The sequence below is a fragment of the Hylobates moloch genome, unplaced genomic scaffold (assembly GCF_009828535.3).
Source record: "Hylobates moloch isolate HMO894 unplaced genomic scaffold, HMol_V3 SCAFFOLD_24, whole genome shotgun sequence".
NCBI classification, from domain to species: Eukaryota; Metazoa; Chordata; class Mammalia; order Primates; family Hylobatidae; genus Hylobates; species Hylobates moloch.
This window is the reverse complement of record NW_026652299.1, coordinates 25,380,310-25,402,470: the sequence shown is the minus strand read 5'-3', so window position 1 is coordinate 25,402,470 and position 22,161 is coordinate 25,380,310. Positions and strand designations below refer to the sequence as shown.

The 22,161-nt window shown below is 37.4% G+C and overlaps 1 protein-coding gene across 6 annotated transcripts in view; it reads right to left on the bottom strand.

Annotated features, from left to right (window-relative positions):
- The window catches only part of PTPN4 (protein tyrosine phosphatase non-receptor type 4), a 224,592-nt gene that overhangs the window by 150,269 nt on the left and 52,162 nt on the right, over positions 1 to 22,161 (bottom strand). For 3 of the 6 annotated variants that reach the window (XM_058434299.1, XM_058434298.1, XM_058434300.1), the window contains exons 2-3: positions 17,796 to 17,950; positions 13,788 to 13,868 (exon numbers count right to left, since the gene is read on the bottom strand). In XM_058434299.1, the coding sequence (XP_058290282.1) occupies positions 13,788 to 13,868; positions 17,796 to 17,933 (219 nt within the window). In that variant the 5' untranslated portion in view covers positions 17,934 to 17,950. Of the gene's footprint in view, positions 1 to 7,255; positions 7,377 to 13,787; positions 13,869 to 17,795; positions 17,951 to 22,161 lie in introns of those variants that run through there. The other 3 variants (XM_032145921.2, XM_032145925.2, XM_058434301.1) reach the window with 2 other exon arrangements.

Sequence of the window (22,161 nt, the reverse complement as noted above, 5' to 3'; positions counted from 1 at the left end):
TACTTGTGGCTACAGTTAGACAGCAGATAGTAAAGTCATCAGAAGTTTGATTGAATCTGACATACAAGATGCCTTGCTCATATGGCTGGCAACTGATGCTGACTGTTGGCTGAGAGGTCAGCTGGAGCTAATGACCAGAGCACTGACATATGGCTTCTCCATATGGTGAGAACATCTCACAGCATGACAGCTGAAGTCTAAAATGGACTGTCCCCAAGAGTGTGTGTTCTAAGGAGACCCAATCAGAAGCTGAAAGGCTTCTTATGACTGGGAGCCACAAAGGGTAACTTTACTGTCAGGGTTAAAAGTGAGTCACTTAGACAAGTAAACAGCCCAATGGAGACTCTCATGTAATGCTGATGCACACAAAACTTGCAAATTTTTCTTTGTATTTTAAATGCTCCCTACTTCAAAATTAGTACTTTGAAACATTCTACTTTCACTCTTTGCCTTCCTTTAAAGGTGAAACTCAAATAGATTTCCCGCCCCCAACAGGGTGATAAAAGATTTGTGAATCGGTTTGTTGATGCAGTTATACCTATTTATCCATTGTGTGATTAATATCTTCAAGCAACCTTCAAGTATTCCCACAACGAACACCATTAACTTAGGAAGCAAATGTGTATGTATAGGGGTATGGCTACAGACAAAACAAAATCACTTGACTCAACTTTCTGAAGAAGAAACGCCTAGTTAGATCAAAACTGCAGCTAAAAAACTATTTTATTTTTAGAGATAAAGTCTCACTCTGTTGTCCAGTTTGGAGTACAGGGACACAATCACAGTTCACTGTAACCTCGAACTCCTGGCCCAAGCAATCCTTCTGCTTCAGCCTCCCAAGCAGTTAGGACTACAGGTGCATGCCACCACGCCTGGCTAATTTTATTTTTTATTTTTGTAGAGAAGGGGTCTTGCTATGTTGCCCTAACTAGTCTTGAACTCCTAGCCTCAAGAAATCCTTCTGTCTTGGCCTCCCAAAGCACTGGGTTTACAAGCGTGAGCAACCACACTCACCTAAGATTATTTTTAAAATTTACTCATCAAAAATATGTTATTGAATATTAACCTTAGAGCACAGTTTTCCAACTTTGACACTGTCAATATTTTGTATTAGGATCATTCTCCATCGTGGGGGATAGGGGAAGGATTGTACTGTGTATTGTAAGGAAGTTTAGCAGCATCCTTGGCTTCTAGCCACTAGAGGCCAGTAGCACCCACCATCCAACTGTGACAACAAAAAATGTCTACAGATGTTGCCAAATGTCCCTTGGGGAGTGGGTTGGGGCGGTGCAAAGTCTGCCCCATTTAGGAATCATTGCTTTAGAGTTTATAGTTCCTTTAGAGTTTCCGGTTTCCGGTAAGGGCTCAAAAGCTCTTGCTAAACACTATCCTTGTACAGATTATTTTCTCATTCAGCTTTAGAAAAACACTAAACAGAAAATCCTACTCCATGAGTGAGGAGAAAAATAAGTATAGTGCAGTTAGGTTTTAACATGGATTTTGATTCTGTCCCACTTGATATATGCAATGAACAAACAGGAAAATACGTTCTATAAATATATGGCTAATTATAGAATGTTAATGAGGCCAAGGCAGTCTCCATCTCTCCCAACTGTGTTTCTTTGTAAGGCCAGAGAATATGTGTATCAGAACTATCTTGTGTACTCATTTAATATTTACACACCTGGGTCCCAACACAGACCTATAAAATTGAGGTGGAAAAGCAGCAATCTGAACTTCTAATAAACCTTCCTTAATAACTTACTATTATATTCTTATGTTCAACAAAAGATAAGAAAAACAGCACCATAGACTATTTATCTTTAGTCTTTCATGGCCATAACTTTTAATTTTTAAATTTGTGTCACTGTTCACAATGACATATAGAGATGAAACAGAAGACCATCCAATTGATAGCAGATGTTGTGGGAAATAAAAACACCAGTTTGAAGGGTCAAAGGGCTTGGATTGGCAGAGTGTGGTGGCTCACACCTGTAATCCTAGCACTCTGGGAGGCCAAGGTGGGTGGATCTCTTGAGGTCAGGAGTTCGAGACCAACCTGCCCAACATGGTGAAACCCTGTCTCTACTAAAAATACAAAAATTAGCCAGGCGTGGTGGCGGGCATCGGTAATCCTAGTTACTCGGGAGGCTGAGGCAGAAGAATTGCTTGAACCTGGGAGGTGAAGGTTGCAGTGAGCAGAGATCACACCAGTGCACTCCAGCCTGGACTACAGAGTGAGACTCCAACTCAAAAAAAAAAAAAAAAAAGGTTTGGATTCTAGTCTTGGCTCTACTACTTAGCATGTGGCTATGGGCAAGCCACAAAATCCCTGGATATGATTTCTCTATCTGTAAAAAAGAGATAACTGCCCCACCACATTGTTACTGATCAGAATAAAACAAATGTGAAAAGTGAAAACCCTGTGGAAATAATAACTCTGTGGAAATAATAAACACACATTACTATTACTTGATAGATATTAATACCTATAACTAAACTGAAGGCCATATCCCAGTAAAATTATGGTAATATTAATCTGGATATATAAAAAAAGCTGTTTCTACAGAAACATATTCTAAATATTATTCAAAGCTATTAAAACTAAAGCATATCTCAGTTAAGCAAGTTGACAGATGGACAACACATTGAAAAACAAGGTAATTTCCACAAGTTGAGAAGCTGGGAGAAGTTATTCAGTTTATAGAAATAAGTATGTGCATAGGAAAGATCCTATACAACTACCAAATAAAAACTTGCTTTGTTTTAATATGGCTTAAAAATGTTTATATTTGGCCAGGCACAGTAGCTCATACCTGCAATGCCAGCACTTTGGGAGGCCAAGGCGGGCGGACCACTTGAGGTCAGGAAATCGAGACCAGCCTGGCCAACATGGTGAAACCCCGTCTCTACTAAAAATGCAAAAATTGGCTGGGCATGGTGGCACGTGCCTGTAATCCCAGCTACTCAGGAGGCTGAGGCAGGAGAAGTGCTTGAACCTGGGAGGCAGAGGCTGCAGTGAGCCAAGATCGCACCACTGCACTCCAGCCTGGCAGACACAGCGAGACTCCATCTCAAAGAAAAAAATGTTTATATTCAACTCCTTAAACAATAATAAAGGAGTCATGTCACCAAAAAGAAAATCACAGTCCCAAATGGGTATGTAACAACAGGGCTCCAAAATACAAAAGATAAAAATTATATAACTTAAAGAAATAGATAAATGCACAATTATACTTGAAGACTTCAATACTACTTTCTCGATAATTGATAGAACAAAGTTAAAATAAAAGCAGCAAAGATATAAAAACACTACTGTGTGCCTGTAATCCTTGCTACCTGGGAGCCTGAGGTGGGAGGGCTGCTTAAGCCCAGGAGTTGGAGACCAACCTGGGCAACACAGAATATCTCAATTTTTTTAAAATATAAAAACAGAAATACTACTAACCAACTTAACCTAACTGATATTTCTAGCCTTTTCCACCGCCCCGCCCCCTCCAAAAGAGTAGAATAGACATCCTTTTTAAGTGCACATGGAATATTCACCAAGATATGTCATATTCTAGCCCTTAAAACAAACCTTATCAAATTTAAAAGAATTGAAATCATACAAAGTATGTTCTCTAGCCATAACAGAATTGAAATAGAAATCATTAAGCGAAAGATATATGGAAAATCCTCAACTATTTGAAAACTAAACAACATACATATAAATAATGCATGGGGCAAATAGAAAGTCTAGAGGGAATTTGGAAAATATTCTGAACTAAATGAATATGAAAAGACAACATATCAAAAAGATATAGTTATACCATGTTGTCTTTCCACAGGGTCTCCACATGGTGGCCTCAGGGGAGCCAGACTTCTTACAGGGCAGCTAAAAGTTCTTCGAGAGTGAGTTTACCATAAAACAATAGCAGAAGCTGAAGGGTCTTTTCTAAGCTAGCGAGGGAAGTCATGCAACATCTCTTTCAATAGATTCTATTGGAAGAAAATGGCACTCATAAAGGCTCACCAAGGTTCAAGTGAAGGGGATACAGCCTCTCTCTCTCAGTAAGAAATATTTCAAAGATTTTAAAAGCACCACTGAAATCTTCAGCAGACAAACAGTTTGAGTTGTGGAAAGATATCCAGACTAGAGATAACAAATACCACAATCTTCAGCAACCAGGAAATAATTGAAAGTGAAAAGATACAAAAGACAATAGTAAATCCTCAAGGAATACTGATATGTAAGAAACAGATTGGCCGGGCACAGTGGCTCATGCCTGTAATCCCAGCACTTTGGGAGGCCGAGGCGGGTGGATCACGAGGTCAGGAGATCGAGACCATCCTGGCTAACATGGTGAAACCTCATCTCTACTAAAAATACAAAAGCCGGGCATGGTGGCGGGCGCCTGTACTTCCAGCTACTCGGGAGGCTGAGACAGGAGAATGGCGTGAACCTGGGAGGCGGAGCTTGCAGTGAGCAGAGATCGTGCCACCATACTCCAGCCTGGGCGACAGAACGAGACTCCATCTCCAAAAAAAAAAAAAAAAAGAGATGAAGTATATCCAGAATGTGATCACAGAGAAGAGAGCTTTCCTTGAAATAAGGAGCAGTACCAGTTTGTAGAGGTCCTAGAGGTCAAACAAAATGAGCCTTGATAAACTGATTAATTTAACTAGATAATAATCACTGAGGAAGCAGTTACAGTAAAAGAATAAAGGTTGAGATAAGATTGCAATATTTAGGTGCTTGATTACAAACTGGTTAAGGTGACTCTTGTTACAGTCCCCAAAACACATGTAAAATAGAAATGTGGGGAGAGGCAAACTTCAAAAATAAAAACTTGATTTTAATTAAAATACAAGAATGTGATTTCAAATGTCATGGCAAACCACCATCCACTGTTGTTATTCTTCTAAAGGAAAAAGAATTAATAACTTACTGTTCAAAAATGCTTAAACCTACGGTTAAATGTGATGGACTGAAAATGTGTTTACCTTTACTCATTCCTGAAACCCCGTTAATTTGAGGGGAAAAAAAAGAAGGAATGTACTAAAAACATAAAAACCACAAGAACAACGAAAGGAGAGAAGATATCGGCTAAAGAGATACTAACACACAGGCCGGGTGCAGTGGCTCACGCCTGTAATCCCAGCACTTTGGGAGGCCGAGGCAGGCGGAACACGAGGTGAGGAGATCGAGACCAACCTGGCCAACGTAGTGAAACCCCGTCTCTACTAAAAATATAAAAATTAGCTGGGCATGGTGGCACATGCCTGTAGTCCCAGCTACTCGGGAGGCTGAGGCAGGAGAATCACTTGAACCCGGGAGGTGGAGGTTGCAGTGAGCTGAGATCACGCCATTGCACTCCAGCCTGGGCAACAGAACGAGACTCCATCTCAAAAAAAAAAGGGGGGGGATACTAATACACTTTGGAAGACAGAAAGCATGCGGAAGAGACAGAAGAGCTAAACACCAAATACCTGCTGAGAAAGATACCAACAGGAAGCAAATCAAATACACAGAAAGGCTCAAACATTGGAGGATAAGTGTGAGAAACAGCAAGATAAGGCATGAGGCTAAAAATGGGAAAGGAAGGTTGAAGATCTATGTAAGGAACAGTTGGGTCCCTCAGTTCTCGATCCCATACCTCCCCTGAATTATTCTAACATAAACTGAAGTGGCTTCAAATCTAGGGACATCAAGTATAGTGGAAAGCAGAGTGTCATATTGCAAACTGGTGGATTTCATGCACAATCTACATGAAATTTAAGCAAAAAGAAAAGTGAAAAGGAAAACATGTTTTAAATGTCTACAAACAATACGTCATACATAAACAATCAGGAATTGAAATAGTATCAGACTCCTCATCAGCAATATTAATAGAAGGCAATATTTTCAAAACTCTGAGAAATTATTTCCAATCTAAAATTCTCTACCCAAACTATCAATTAAGTCTAGGGTAAAACTTAGACATTTTCCAAAACGAAGGTTATAAAGAACTAGCACACATCCCACACAAGATATTCTTGATGAAGAAAAATGAAAGTCATTTCACAGTGATTCAAAGTAAGTGATGTCAAAAAATACAGTGAATCCAAAGTGCTAAAATTAAGTACCTAGTTAATGTATCAAGTGCCTATCAACATCCAGATTTTACATGAAAAAATTAAATAATTGCAAAAGAAAGCCAAAACTACGAGCTCTGAAGTTTATCATAAACAAATCAAATGAATCATCAAAAGGAAATGTCTGCACATTCAAAAAAAAAATGTGTCATAATACCATTACTAATTCCTCACATAGTACAGCTGTCACTTTTCTTTGTGGAAACCAAACTGATACATTAAAAATTATAGAGGCCAGGAGCAGTGGCTCACGCCTGTTATCTCAGCACTTTGGGGGGCCCAGCCAGGCGGATCACGAGGTCAAGAGACTGAAACCATCCTGGCCAACATGGTGAAACCCCATCTGTACTAAAAATACAAAAATTAGCTGGGCGTGGTGGCAGGCGCCTGTAGTCCCAGCTACTTGGGAGGCTGAGGCAGGAGAATCACTTGAACCCAGGAGGCAGAGGTTGCAGTGAACCTAGATTGCGCCACTGCTCCAGTCTGGTGACAGAGTGAGACTTTGTCTCAAAAAAAAAAAAAAAATTATGGATAGAATTCAAAAGGTAAACGGAAAAATAGAGTCATAAAATGTCACTAGGAATATTTAAGAGGAAGATCTACTATACTGAATTACTAAGAGGATAAAAGAGTTTCAGGATAAATATTTTCAAAAGTAAATCTTGCTACATGTATGCATACATGTATATGTGTATACCTATACATATGCAAGTCCAGCTTTACATACACACACACACATGTGTGTATGTAAAGCTGTGTATATATTTGTAAAGTATACATATATATATATGCAAGTCCAGCTTTATTATAAACATTTGGAAGCATAATTATTAAGTCTAATTATTGAAAAGAATGTTAAATAATAAGGGCAAAGACTCAAATAAATGGATATTACCTTTAATATGAATCCAAATTCCTGATATACAGATACTGAACTATCCAATTTGAGTTAGGAATAAACATTATGAATGGTGGGTTCAAAGATAAGATGCGATTTCTTCTCCAGAGTATTATGATCAGCAGAGCACATCCATCAACATCAACACCAACACCAGCATCTGGGCAAAGAGCCAGACTGGGCACCAGGGCTTCCTTGGGGGATTCTTGCATCCACATGGGAATCAGGACAGACAATTACCCAGGGGAAGCGGTGAGGCAGCAGAGAGTGAGTCATGTAGCTTCCTTATGTGATAACTGTTACTCTTTCTATGCTCACCAACTCCATTCCAATGAATATCGAAAGCTTCTTTTTGCAAGTACTAGGAAGAAAACAGGGCTATGTCATACATCCTTTCCCAAAGAACAGATCACATCTATCACAGATGGATATTAAATAAGCTTCAGGAGAGACATACAAAGCACTATGATGGCAAAAATATTTAAATAATTATTCCCTTCAAGAATATGAAATAAGTCAAAAGGCAGAACATTTAAGAGCCAAACAGGCCAGGCACCGTGGCTCATGCCTATAATTCCAGCAGTGTGGGAGGTCGAGGTGGGAGGATCACTTGAGGCCAGGAGTTCGAGACCAGCCTGAACAACATAGTGAGACTTCGTCTCTAAAAAAATTTTTTTAATTAGCTGGTCATGGTGGTGCATGCCCGTAGTCCCAGCTACTTGGGAAGCTGAGGTGGGAGGATTCCCTTGAGCCCAGGAGTTCAAGGCTGCATTAAACTATGGTGGTGCTACCACATTCCATCCTGGAAGATAGAGCAAGACACCGTCTCCAAACAAAACAAAAAAAACAACAGCCAAGTATTCCTTACACACTGTCAGTACAGTAGAGAAAAAAAGGGTATAGGCTAAAATATTTATGAAATATTTTTAAGATGCTAGATATGTAAACAACAAACAAAAAAGTTAAATAATTAAGCATTAATCATTTATCAGCCAAGGACAGAAGCTTCTCTGACAACGGCTATGCCCAGATCAACTTGTGTGAAGGTGCATCTCAAATGTGGCAGATGAAATCTTCTAAAATATCAAATCCATTAGCCCAGCTGTTTAGGGTTCCATCTTTGGAAAGCAAAGGCCATTTTGATTTTATAAGATGAATATATTTACTATTATTAACTGAGCTCTAAATCCTATTTGGCTCAACTATCTGGGTCAAGTAAACAATGAATCAGAAAATACAGCAAGTAACATGTTAAATGTTTCAAATCAAATTTCACTGATTATATAATGAGATACATTTTCATATTTTAAAATAACAAGGATTTGGGGTTCTGATCATATAGAGTAGCTGGTATTGGAATATTCTCCTGTTACAAGCATCTATAAAAACCAGACCAAATATAGACCAAATAAAACATGTATGTAACATTTACAAGCAACAGATACCAACCAACACAGGGCTATGATCTTTGGGAGAAAAGGGCAGATGAATCAAGTCTCACCCTGGCTTTCTCCTTGGGGGCACTTGCCAAACCATACTGTGGAGAAACAAAGCCCAAGCAGACAGTGGCAGTCTTGCTAGGATAAGAAAACTAAAATTAATGTTTGGGGTTGCTACGGTGCCAGGGTTTTGGGGATAGGTTATTAGAACAGAGAAAGTCAAAGGAAAAAAGCTATAAAAATACACATAAAATTGCCCTATGGTCATTACTTGCTTCATAGGATGTGCATACACAGGGTTAGAATTTCTAGGAGAAAATAGCTGTTAACTAAACAGAGATTTCAGAGGTTATGCAGTTCTGAGAAGATGTGGTCCAGGCTCAGAGGAGAGATGTCTTGATGAACACCTTAGTCACTTAGTTGAGACCCTAGACAAACTGTGTCCTAGGAGTAAGAACAAAGGTGAAACAGACCTACCTTAAAAAGCTTAAAACTAACCTCCATAAGATCAAAGTGATCTGCTGGCTATTTAACTGCCTGCCATAATATAATTCACTATTATTTAGAGGGACATAATAATCCAGAGCTCCAACAAATAAGGGTCCAAACCTTTCCTATAAAGGGCCAGAAAGTAAATATTTTTAGGCTTTGAGGACACATAGTCTCTGTTGTACATTCTCTTTGAAAACAAACAGAGGCTGGGCATGGTGGCTCATAGCTGTAATCTCAGTGCTCTGGGAGACTGAGGTAGGAGGATTGCTTGAGGCCAGGAGTTTAAGACCAGCCTGGGCAACATAGCAAAAACAATAACCTTTAAAAATGTAAAAAACCATTCTTAGCTATAGGCCATGCAATAACAGCCAGCAGGTTGGATATGACCCATGGCCATAGTATGTTGTCCATTACTCTACATTTCACTCACTATGTTCGATATACAACGACAAATTAGCAGATGTGTAAAGCAGGGGAAAGTGACAATCAAGAGACAAGGCAGTCAATAAAAACAGACTTAGGGGTGATGTAAATATATGTGTAGACAAGGAGGCTCTCGCTTACCTATTCAACACAGTATTGGAAGTTCTGACCAGGGCAATCAGGTAAGGGAAAGAAAAAAATGGTATCCAAATAGGAAGAGAGGAAGTCAAACTAACCCTGTTTGCAGTTGACATGATCCTGTATCTAGAAAACCCCATAGTCTCAGCCCACAAGCTTCTTAAGCTGATAAACAACTTCAGCCAAGTCTCAGGAAACAAAATCAATGTGCAAAAATCACAAGCATTCCTATACACCAACAAGAGTCAAGCCAAGAGCCAAATCAGGAATGAACTCCCATTCACAACCACCACAAAAAGAATAAAATGTCTAGGAACACAACTAGGGAAGTTAAAGATCTCTACTAGGAGAACTACAAACAACAGCTCAAAGACATCAGAGAGGACACTAACAAATGGAAAAACATTCCATGCTCATGGATAGGAAGAATCAATATCGTTAACATGGTCATACTACCCAGAGCAATTTATAGATTCAATGTTATTTCTACTAAACTACCACTGACACTCTTCAAAGAACTAGAGAAAACTATTTTAAAATTCACATGAAGCCAAAGAAGAGCCCAAAAGCCAAGGCAATCCTAAGCAAAAAGAACAAATCTGGAGGCATCACACTATCTGACTTTAAACTATACCACAGGGCTACAGTAACCAAAAACAGTATGGTACTAGTACAAAAACAGACATATAAACCAATGGAACAGAATAGAAAGCCCAGAAATAATGCCACACACCTACAACTGTCGAGAAGAGCAACCCCAAGACACGTTAATCGTCAGATTCACCAAGGTTGAAATGAAGGAAAATATGTTAAGGGCAGCCAGAGAGAAAAGTCAGGCACATGTATCCCAGAAATTAAAGTATTAAAAAAAAAAAAAAAAAAAGCAATGGGGAAAGGATTCTGTATTCAATAAATGGTGCTGACATAACTGGCTAGCCATATGCATAAGGCTGAAACTGGACCCCTTCCTTAAGCCATATACAAAAATTAACTCAAGATGAATTAAAGACTTAAATGTAAAAGCCAAAAGTATAAAAACCCTGGAAGACAACCTAGGCAATACCATTCAGGACACAGGCATGGGCAAAGATTTCATGACGAAGACACCAAAAGCAATTGCAACAAAAGCAAAAGTTGACAAATGCATTCCCTTAAGTCAGGTCTATTCACATAGCTCTATGGCAACTTCTGAGATAGGTCTCAGCTTTCAAAAGAATTTGAGCATTACATGGATCTGTGACCCATTTGTGAGTAAAACAGGTAAATCGACTTTGTCCGTGCTAGAAGAGAATCAACTGCTTGAGATCGCAAATGATGGTGGCCTTATAAAAGTATGTTTGAGACAACTTCACATCTCCACAAATTCCAGATTAAAGTCAAGGTGGAATATCCTGAGACTGCCACAACAGCACTGAAAAGCCTGCTTCCATTTCCAACATCCTATCTTTATGAAGCAGCGTTTTCTGCAGTGACAGCAACCAAAATGAGATTATGGAGTAGAATGGACATAAGCAACACACTTTGGGTGTCACTGTCTACCATCACCCCCAGATGGGACCATATAGTTGCAGGAAAACAAGCTCAGGGCTCCCACTGACTCTACATTATGGTGAGTTGTATAATTATTTCACGATATATTACAATGTAGTAGTAACAGAAATTAAATACACAGTAAATGTAATGTGCTTGAATCACCCTGAAACCATTGCTCCACACCCAAGTCCGATGAAAAACTGTCTTCCATGAAACCGGTTCCTGGTGCCAAAAAGCTCAGGGACCACTGCCATAGATTACAGATTTTTAATTTTTGATTTTTTATTTATTTTTCAGAGACAAGGTCTTGCTATGCTGCCCAGGCTGAACTCAAACTCCTGGGTTCAAACAATCCTTCCACCGCAGCCTCCTAAGTAACTGGGACTATAAGTGCCTACCACTGTGCCTAGCTAAGATTTTAATACTGTATTTCTACCATACCTTTTCTATGTTTAGATACATTTAGATGTACAAATACCACCGTGTTATAATAGCCAGTTCACTAACACGTTGTTCAGGTTTGTAGCCTAGGAGCAACAGGCCATACCATATATCCTAGGTGTGTAATAGGTTATACCATCTACATGTGAGTACACTCTATGATGCTCACACAATGATGAAATCACCTAAAGACACATTTCTCAGAATGTATGCCTGTTGTTAAGTGATGCATGACTATACTTAGAGGAGCACAAGGGAATCCTTTTTATTGAGAGAAATATTCAATGCCTTAATCTGGTGGTACTGCACAAGTGTATACATAAAATAATTCATTGAGTTATATAATGAAGATCTGTGTACTGCAATGTTTTGTGCATTATACATATTACAAAAAACAATAAAATCTACATGTAATTTCCAGAGAAGGAAAACCAAGCTGAAAATCTTTCTAAATAGAATCCAATATCTCTCTCATAATTTAATGGCTGCCAACTATTTTTGAATTATACTCCATAATGTATGTTAGGTATTCAATAATTATTAAATAATGTACATGAATAACTACAATTTTCTGTGGGATAAAAAAAACCTAATTCTCAAAAAAGTAACACTTGACAATTGTTTTCTCTTTACTTTTTACAAATAACTGGCATTTTAAAATTTCTGTGTATATATATTTTTAATCAATACCGCCAGGAAACAAATTGGATTTTGCAAGCAGTATATGTACACCAATACATGGATGAAAACGTCATATATGCACATCAAACAATTAGTAGATTGCTATTTTGTGGAATTTCAAAAATAACATGCTTCCAAGAAAACATTTCTGGAACAAGAGAATGGATCAATTGGATTACAAGCAAGAGAAGAAAGTCAACCTTTCTAAATGCATAATACTAGTCAGATACATAAACAGGCACTTCACCAACATTCTTGTTTAATGCTAAGCATTCTAATGTCACGTAGATATTATTCTCTCTTAACAAAGAAAGAATATGAAACACAGACAAGAACAACTTGTGTATAGTCACAGAGTAAGTCTTCAAAATAAAGACGTATAAAATCATCATTGAATAACTGCCCAAGAATCTTTCAATAGAAGTAAATGTCATTTTCAGTAACAGACTTATGCATGGCAAATATAATATGACCCAAGAACTATATGCCTGATGAAACCACAGCAGGGTGAAATAATAAAACAAGAAATACAGTCACCTTAATTGTGCTCAACTATAAATTTGATTGATACAATAATTTTCTAGTGTTTAATATGATTACAGCCTAGAAAAAAAAGGATTTCAAAATAGATAAAAGCTTTAAAAATCTATCATACACTATATTGTTGGACTTTTCATATACTATAAAAGCTGACAAAATTATCGTGTCTTTTTGTACTAAAGATAAATTCTATTTTAACATCTGATTTTATTTTTTAAAGTTTGGTATTTAATAAATTCTCCTTCAAGGTAGGCACTGTTGACAATCAACTTGAGAGATGTCAAGGTTAAAAATGAGGAAGGCTGAACATAAACGTTTGCTCAAGGCACACTAAAATAACAGTGTAGGTATAGTTAGTAACGAAAGAAAAGATTACCCTAAGAAAATTTTGGAAAATGAAAAGCAACTTAAGTGGTCACCTTAAGTGACAGAAAAAAAGCTAAACGAAAGTTAACAGTGTGAGAAAGGCCTAGGAGCAAGTTCATTTACCCTACAAACTCTAGAAATAGGGGTACAAATTATCTTTTAAAAAGAGAAGGCAGGGGTCAGGACTGAAAAAATGTTGAGAATCTACATAAGTAACAGCCCCTACATGACTTCTCTCATTTCCACTCCCCTACAGCCAATCACCATGAGAACTGGAGATTTACTCTCTGAAGAAAATGAACCAGAAGGACTCTGGAATCAGGAGCATCATGTGCAGCTGATTAATTTGTACTGTACTAATTGTACAGGCAGATTATACTGCCTGTATTGTACAGACAGAGACTGCATAATAAGAAAAAGTCTACATAGTGAATAGGTGTCCTCTCCAATCCCTTCCTCTCACTCAGCTCTAAGAAGACTGGCAGTGAGGCTCTACAAACTCAAGACCTATAAAACCATATGGTTTTGAAAATTGTGTAAATGAATAAGCCAATTACATGTACATACATACACATAAAATAAAACATATATAAATCAAATTTAAAAGATAGATGTGTGTGTGTCACACATACACACACAGATACATTTTTTTAAAGTATGGCACACCTGGATAAATAACTTAAATAACAAACACAAACAGCAAATAATAAAAATTAAACCTGTCTTTCATCATCTCTGACTCCTGGTAGCTCTCCCTTGAGAAGCAAACGAGACAGTTCTGGGATGAAATTTCTGGGTATCTATGAAAGTAGGAAGATGGGTACAGTAAGTGATGAGGAAGAGGCAAAATGGACACCTCCACAGGATGCCCTTTTGGCAGACTGTATTTTCCCAGTAAGTCCAGGGCAACATTTCTGATCCCACATGACGATCCTCCACTTTTTATCAAGATGCAGTCTATTTCCTTTCACTTAACTCTGTGACAACCTTGACAAACAGAACATGGAAAAAGTAACATTACATGGCTTCCCAGGCCAGACTGGAAAGACAATATGGCTACAGTCTGGCTCTCTCTCTAAAGATGCTCACCCTTACAAACCAGCCACTGTGGCCGGGCACAGTGGCTCATGCCTGTAATCCTAGCACTTTGGGAGGCTGAAGCAGGTGGATCACCTGAGGTCGGGAGTTCGAGACCAGCCTGACCAACATGGAGAAACCCTGTCTCTACTAAAAATACAAAATTAGCCAGCCATGGTGGCACATGCCTGTAATCCCAGCTACTAGGGAGGCTGAGGCAGGAGAATCGCCCGAACCTGGGAGGCAGAGGTTGCGGTGAGCCAAGATCGTGCCATTGTACGCCAGCCTGGGCAACAACAGCGAAACTCTGTCTCAGAAGGAAGAAAGAAAGAAAAGAAGGAAAAGAAAGAAAGAAAAGAAAAGAAAAGAAAGAAAGGAACAAACAAACAAACCAGCCACTGTGCTATGAAGTAGTCCAGGATATCAAGAGGTCATATATAGGTGCCTCAGCCTCAGCTAAGGTTTCAAGTTAACAGCCATGTGAGTGAATAAGCCTTCGAATGATTCCAGCCTCCAGCATTTGAGTCTTCCAGCTGAGGCCTGACACATAATGGAGCAAAATTAAGCCTTTTGTGTGTGTGTGTGTGTGAATCTCTGACTCACGGAATCCCTGAGGACAATACATGGTTATTTTACGCCACTAAGTTTTAGGGTAATTTCTTACGCAGTCACAGTAACTAAAATAGGCTGGTCCTCCCAGCCCTTCCTTGTTCATCATACAGGCTAATGTTAATCAGCTGCACCAAAGTAAAAGTCAAGTCAAAAATTAGGGGTAAAAATCCTCATAGATTGAAGACATCAATCCATGTAGTACGGACACTATGCATTTTAAAGTATTTAATGCAAACATATTTAGTGAGTTGTTAATGCAAACATATTTGGTGAGATGAATTCTCATATCATGAATTCATTTAGTGACAATGAATTCATGGCATGAGAGGGACGATACACTCCATAGGTTGGCTACGGTAAATAAATGGTTATGCGAAAGCCATAGTGAAAATAGGACTTGACATTGAAACAATGCAAGCCAACACAAACCCAGTGATAATAGGCTTATCATTCCTATGTCCACAGCAGAGAAAAAGCAAGATCTAGTGAAGTTACATCAACTCCTTCATTACAAAAATTTCCCTCAGAAAATACAGAAACAGCTTTGATGAGATAACTACCAGATGAAACAAAGCAGGCTTTGGTAACATGAATATTTTACCTGTGGTGCAAAAACCTTTCATGAAAAGCAATGACTCCAATGGTTGACTTTACAAATCATTGCCTGGTAGTCTCCAAAGGAAACTGAGTAGTTCTCCTTCTTGGTGAACAGAGAAATGCTGGTGAACCTGACAGCTGCCCACAAAGGATTTCTGAGACTTAATGGTACTAAGTGGACACAAGAAAACAAACACCAGAACTCTCAAACCCCCAATTAGTTTGCAGGCTGCCACATACCACTCCACAGGTTGTAAAGTACATAACTAGAGATTTATTCACATAGATTAAAAGATAAATAATCTACCTAAAAGTACAAAGCAACTCTTTTGGTTTGAATGGCTTGGGTTCAAATACCCAGAGGAATAAATATACCACATAACCAACAATTTTTCATAAATAAATGTTCCTCTTAAGTTTTTTGATGACCTGAGATAATGGTAGAGAAAGTTTCTAGCACCACAGAATGGTAAGCTTACTTACCATTCTAGGTAATATATCCAGGTCTATTGAAACTGACAGCTAAATATATGTAATATATATTTTTTAAATATAAACATATAAAGTACATTAAATATGTATGTGTTTCTAAAAGAGTAACTAGACAGCACATTGATTACTACATTGAAAAATACAGCATACTACTGTTAATTAAAGTGCTCAACAGAAAATTATGCTAGCTGAGAAACATACCAAACCTTTTTACAATATTTTGAAATACATTCAAAACTATAGTTAAAATGAAAACTAAATATTAACTAAATTTAAGCTAAGACAAAAGTTATTAAGTTTATGCCTTTTCCAAAAAAGAATTCTAACACGTGAACAATAGGAAAAAAGGCTTATTTTCTTACATCAACTGTCTAATACATGAGAGTTTCTATTAAATAGAAATTTGTACGAAGTAGAATTCTCTTCATTTTATATTATCTGTTTGGCAACCTATATTCCAATTATATATTAACAGATGATAGAATACAAAAGAAATCAAAAGTTTAGCTTTTTAGAAAAGCACATTAAATCTGTTGGGTATTTTAGATAATGTTGAAGGTATTTTTAATGATAATGATGTAATATTCACTACTCTGCAGCCTCTTTTTCAATGTGAAATAGCTTGGAATTTGAGATAAATTCATAATCCTGCTACATAGTAGTACACAGAAAATTTTAAGCTTAAACTGGTAAATAAGAAAGATTCATTTATTTTAATTATTATACTTTAAGTTCTAGGGTACATGTGCACAACGTGCAGGTTTGATACATAGGAATACATGTGCCATGTTGGTTTGCTGCACCCATCAACTCATCATTTACATTGGGTATTTCTCCTAATGCTATCCCTCCCCTAGCCCCTCACCCCCCGACTGGCCTCAGTGTAAGATTCATATTTTATATTACTTAAAGATTTCAAAGTATAGAAATATCCAAGTAATACAGCAGAAAACATCCTGAAAAATTTGGAAATACCAAAACATCCTGAAGAATAAGAACTCCAGTTTGAATACAGACTGCATATATTATTATTTTCATAAAGTTAAATTTAGGGATGTGGTGATTATGAGATTCTCGGGATACTAAAGTACTTACTTTCAAAAGTTTCAGGAAAAAAAATCATGTAGAGAGAAGGAAACATAAAGCAAATGTGCAAAATGTTAACACTGGATCAATTTAGGTAAAGGGTATAAGGGTATTCATTATAATATTATTTCACCTTTTCTATATAGGTTGAAAACTTTTTAAATAAAAAGGGAGAATACATTTTTATAGGTATCAAGATATGTACAAGAATGTTCACAGCAGTACTATTTATAAGAGCCCAAAGTGGAAACAAATCCAAATATATACCAACAATAAACTAGACAAGTAAATGGTAAGTGAAAGGATAAGTAAACTATAGTATATTCATACAAAAGGGTACTACAGAGCAATAACAATGAACTAACTACTGTTAACACACCACATGGGTAAAACTCACAAACAATGAGCAAAGCTAGACACAAATATGATGAACAAATATTTGTTAAATAAATATTTCAGACGATAGATAAGATCAGGGCTGTCATTTATTTTTGTTTAGCAAAAATTTTACTTACAGACAGTACAAGTAAAATTACCATGAATATGTATAAATTATTTAGAAGAACAAATTCTTTTCAGGCACCCTCAAGCACACTTATGAAAACCACACACATACTATGGATCTGCTCTACTAATCATAATGCACACTGTTGGTTTCTCAACAACGTCCAGTGAGCAACACTTTTTTAAAAGATCCAGTTTGAATGACAGCATGCACCTAATACAATCCTGCACCAGAAAGACTTTTTTACCTGAATAAGACTTTTCAAACTGTACTATAATTTAATAATCCTAGTTTACACATATGTCTAAATTCAGACTTATAGCCAGAGATTATTTTTTGAAAGACACAAAATACTTACATCGACTTTGAAAGCTTGTACAGTATTATCCAGAAGAAGGATGTTGCAAACCACTTCAGTATGCTGTCTGTCTCGGGCCAACTCTGATGCTCGTACATTGTAGGTTCTGCCAGCAGGCAATCGGAAACGTGAGGTCATTACTGTCCACACAAAGTCTAAGTAAAAAAAAAAAAAAAAAAAAATTCACTAAATAAAAGGTTGGTAAAATATAAGCTGTAGTTTAAAAGGCAAAGTTATTATATATTTCTCAATTAAAACTTAGGTGGAAAAGAGTTATAAATTTTGAAACACCAGAATAAGAATTGTAGGTATAAGTTAGATACATATAGTTCATCATCAAACTAAAGTTACCACTGCTTTGAAGAAGAGGTTTTTTTTTTTAACTGCTCCATCCAGAAGATTTAATACACAAGCTTTTTAGGAAGTCATATTCCAATTCAAAATATGTAAACTTTGGAGTAGCCAAAAGGGGCGGGAAGATTATGCTGCCTCAGGAAGTTGGATATTACTCATTGATGCAAGTATTTTAAAACACTGTAGAATAACGACAGGAGGAAAAACTATTTAACTTTGGCAGGCCCTTCCCTTTTTTAAAAAACTTTAGATGTTGGGGAAACCGAGAAGTTAAAAAAAAAATACCCTTCATTTTAACCATCCTCAAAATTCAACCTAATACTATTATTGTTATTATTCCTAAGAAAACAAAATAGAAAAGGCGACAAATCTTTGCTTCTGAATTTTTAACCTAAGAGATAAAAACTAGATGGCCTATAAAACAACAGAAATCACAGTGATATCAGCAATACTAGATGTTTAAAGACAATGAAGCTGTACCTTCAAAGTTGTGAAAGAAAATTCTTTGAAACACTGACTTACATACCTAGAAAATTAACATTCATGGAGGAGAAAAAAACTCTTAAAACACTCAGGCATTTAAGGATTCAAACTTTAAAACACGTAATACTTCTGTCTTAAAGACAATTAGGTAAAGGAAACACATTAAACTAGAAGAAAGACTAGTATTTGGGATGTTTGAATATGAGTAAGCAATAAGTAGTAAGCAGTATGAACAATGAGTAAGCAAAATATAATAAAAATAGTATTTCAAATCAGTGATAATAACGAGCTGAACTCTCATAGATTGTTCATTTCAAAAAATTAAAGCTCAAAGTAAAAAATGTTACATAAATATAAAAATAACATAGGGGAAAAAAGTCTTACTATGTTGACAAGGAGACGCTTGCCAAGTAAAATTCCACAATTAAAAGACAGTGATTGGGCTGGGTAAAGTGGCTCACGACTGTAATCCCAACAATTTGGGAGGTGGGAGGATTGCTTCAGGACAAGAGTTTGAGACCAGCCTGGAAAACAGAGGGAGGCCCTATTTCTACAAAAAAGAATGTTTTAAAAATTAGCTGGGCCTCTTTTATATCGTTGAGCAGTGGTTTGTAGTTCTCCTTGAAGAGGTCCTTCACATCCCTCGTAAGTTGGATTCCTAGGTATTTTATTCTCTTTGTAGCAATTGTGAATGGGAGTTCACTCATGATTTGGCTGTCTGTCATTGGTGTATAGGAATACCTGTGATTTTTGCACATTGATTTTGTATCCTGGGACTCTGCTGAAGGTGCTTATCAGCTTAAGGAGATTTTAGGCTGAGACGATGGGGTTTTCTATATATACAATCATGTCATCTGCAAACAGGGACAACTTGACTTCCTCTTTTCCTAACTGAATACCCTTTATTTCTTTCTCTTACCTGATTGCCCTGGCCAGAACTTCCAACACTATGTTGAATAGGAGTAGTGAGAGAGGGCATCCCTGTCTTGTGCCAGTTTTCAAAGGAAATGCTTCCAGTTTTTGCCCATTCAGTATGATATTGGCTGTGGGTTTGTCATAAATAGCTCTTATTATTTTGAGATACGTTCCATCAATACCTAGTTTATTGAGAGTTTTTAGCATGAAACGCTGTTGAATTTTGTCAAAGGCCTTTTCTGCATCTATTGAGATAATCATGTGGTTTTTGTCATTGGTTCTGTTTAGCTGATGGATTATGTTTATTGATTTGTGTATGCTGAACCAGCCTTGCATCCCAGGGATGAATCCAACTTGATCTTGGGGGATAAGCTTTTTGATATGGTCCTAGATTCGGTTTGCCAGTATTTTATTGAGGATTTTTGCATCGATGTTCATCAGGGATATTGGTCTAAACTTCTCTTTTTTTGTTGTGTCTCTGCCAGGCTTTGGTATCAGGATGATGCTGGCCTCATAAAATGAGTTAGGGAGGATTCTCTCTTTTTCTGTTGATTGGAATAGTTTCAGAAGGAATAGTACCAGCTCCTCTTTGTAACTCTTGTAGAATTCAGCTATGAATCTGTCTGGTCCTGGACTTTTTTTGGTCGGTAGGCTATTAATTATTGCCTCAATTTCAGAGCCTGTTATTTGTCTATTCAGAGATTCAACTTCTTCCTGGTTTAGTCTTGGGAGGGTGTATGTGTCCAGGAGCTTATCCATTTCTTCTAGATTTTCTAGTTTATTTGCGTAGAGGTGTTTATAGTACTCTGATGGCAGTTTGTATTTCTGTAGGATCGGTGGTGATATCCCCTTTATCATTTTTTATTGCATCTATTCGATTCTTCCCTTTTTTGTTCTTTATTAGTCTGGCTAGTGGTCTATCAATTTGTTGATCTTTTCAAAAAACCAGCTCCTGGATTCACTGATTTTTTGAAGGGTTTTTTGTGTCTCTATCTCCTTCAGTTCTGCTCTGATCTTAGTTATTTCTTGCCTTCTGCTAGCTTTTGAATGTGTTTGCTCTTGCCTCTCTAGTTCTTTTCATTGTAATGTTAGGGTGTCGATTTTAGATCTTTCCTGCTTTCTCTTGCAGGCATTTAGTGCTACTATAAATTTCCCTCTACAACTGCTTTAAGTGTGTCCCAGAGATTCCGGTACACTGTGTCTTTGTTCTCATTGGTTTCAAAGAACATCTTTATTTCTACCTTAATTTTATTTATCCAGTAGTCATTCAGAAGCAGGTTGTTCAGTTTCCATGTGGTTGAGTGGTTTTGTGTGAGTTTCTTAATCCTGAGTTCTAATTTGATTGTATTGTGGTCTGAGAGACAATTTGTTGTGATTTCTGTTCTTTTACATTTGCTGAGGAGTGCTTTACTTCCAACTATGTGGTCAACTTTGGAATAAGTGCAATGTGGTGCTGAGAAGAATGTATATTCTATTGATTTGGGGTGGAGAGTTCTGTAGATGTCTATTAGGTCTGCTTGGTGCAGAGCTTAGTTCAATTCCTGGATATCCTTGCTAACGTTCTGTCTCGCTGATCTGTCTAATATTGACAGTGGGGTGTTAAAGTCTCCCATTATTATTGGGTGGGAGTCTAAGTCTCTTTGCAGGTCTCTAAGGAGTTGCTTTATGAATCTGGGTGCTTCTGTATTGGGTGCATGTACATTTAGGATAGTTAGCTCTTCTTGTTGAATTGATCCCTTTACCATTATGTAATGGCTGTCTTTGTCTCTTTTGATCTTTGTTGGTTTAAAGTCTGTTTTATCAGAGACTAGGATTGCAACCCCTGCTTTTTTTTTGCTTTCCATTTGCTTGTTAGATATTCCTCCATCCCTTTATTTTGAGCCTATGTGTGTCTCTGCACGTGAGATGGGTCTCCTGAATACAGCACACTGATGGGTCTTGACTCTTTATCCAATTTGCCAGTCTGTCTTTTAATTGGGGCATTTAGCCCATTTACATTTAAGGTTAATATTGTTATATGTGAATTTGATCCTGTCGTTATGATGTTAGCTGGTTATTTTGCCCATTAGTTGATGCAGTTTCTTCCTAGCATCGATGGTCTTTACAATTTGGCATGTTTTTACAGTGGCGGGTACCAGTTGTTCCTTTCCACGTTTAGTGCTTCCTTCAGGAGCTCTTGTAAGCCAGGCCTGGTGGTGACAAAATCTCTCAGCATTTGTTTGTCTGTAAAGGATTTTATTTCTCCTTCACTTATGAAGCTTAGTTTTGCTGGATATGAAATTCTGGGGTAAAAGAGGACACAAACAAATGGAAGAACATTCCATGCTCATGGATAGGAAGAAGCAGTATCATGAAAATGGCCATACTGCCCAAGGTAATTTACAGATTCAATGCCATCCCCATCAAGCTAACAATGATTTGCTTCGCAGAACTGGAAAAAACTACTTTAAAGTTCATATGGAACCAAAAAAGAGCCCACGTTGCCAAGACAATCCTAAGCAAAAAGAACAAAGCTGGAGGCATCATTCTATCTGACTTCAAACTATACTACAAGGCTACAGTAACCAAAACAGCATGGTACTGGTACCAAAACAGAGAGATAGACCAATGGAAC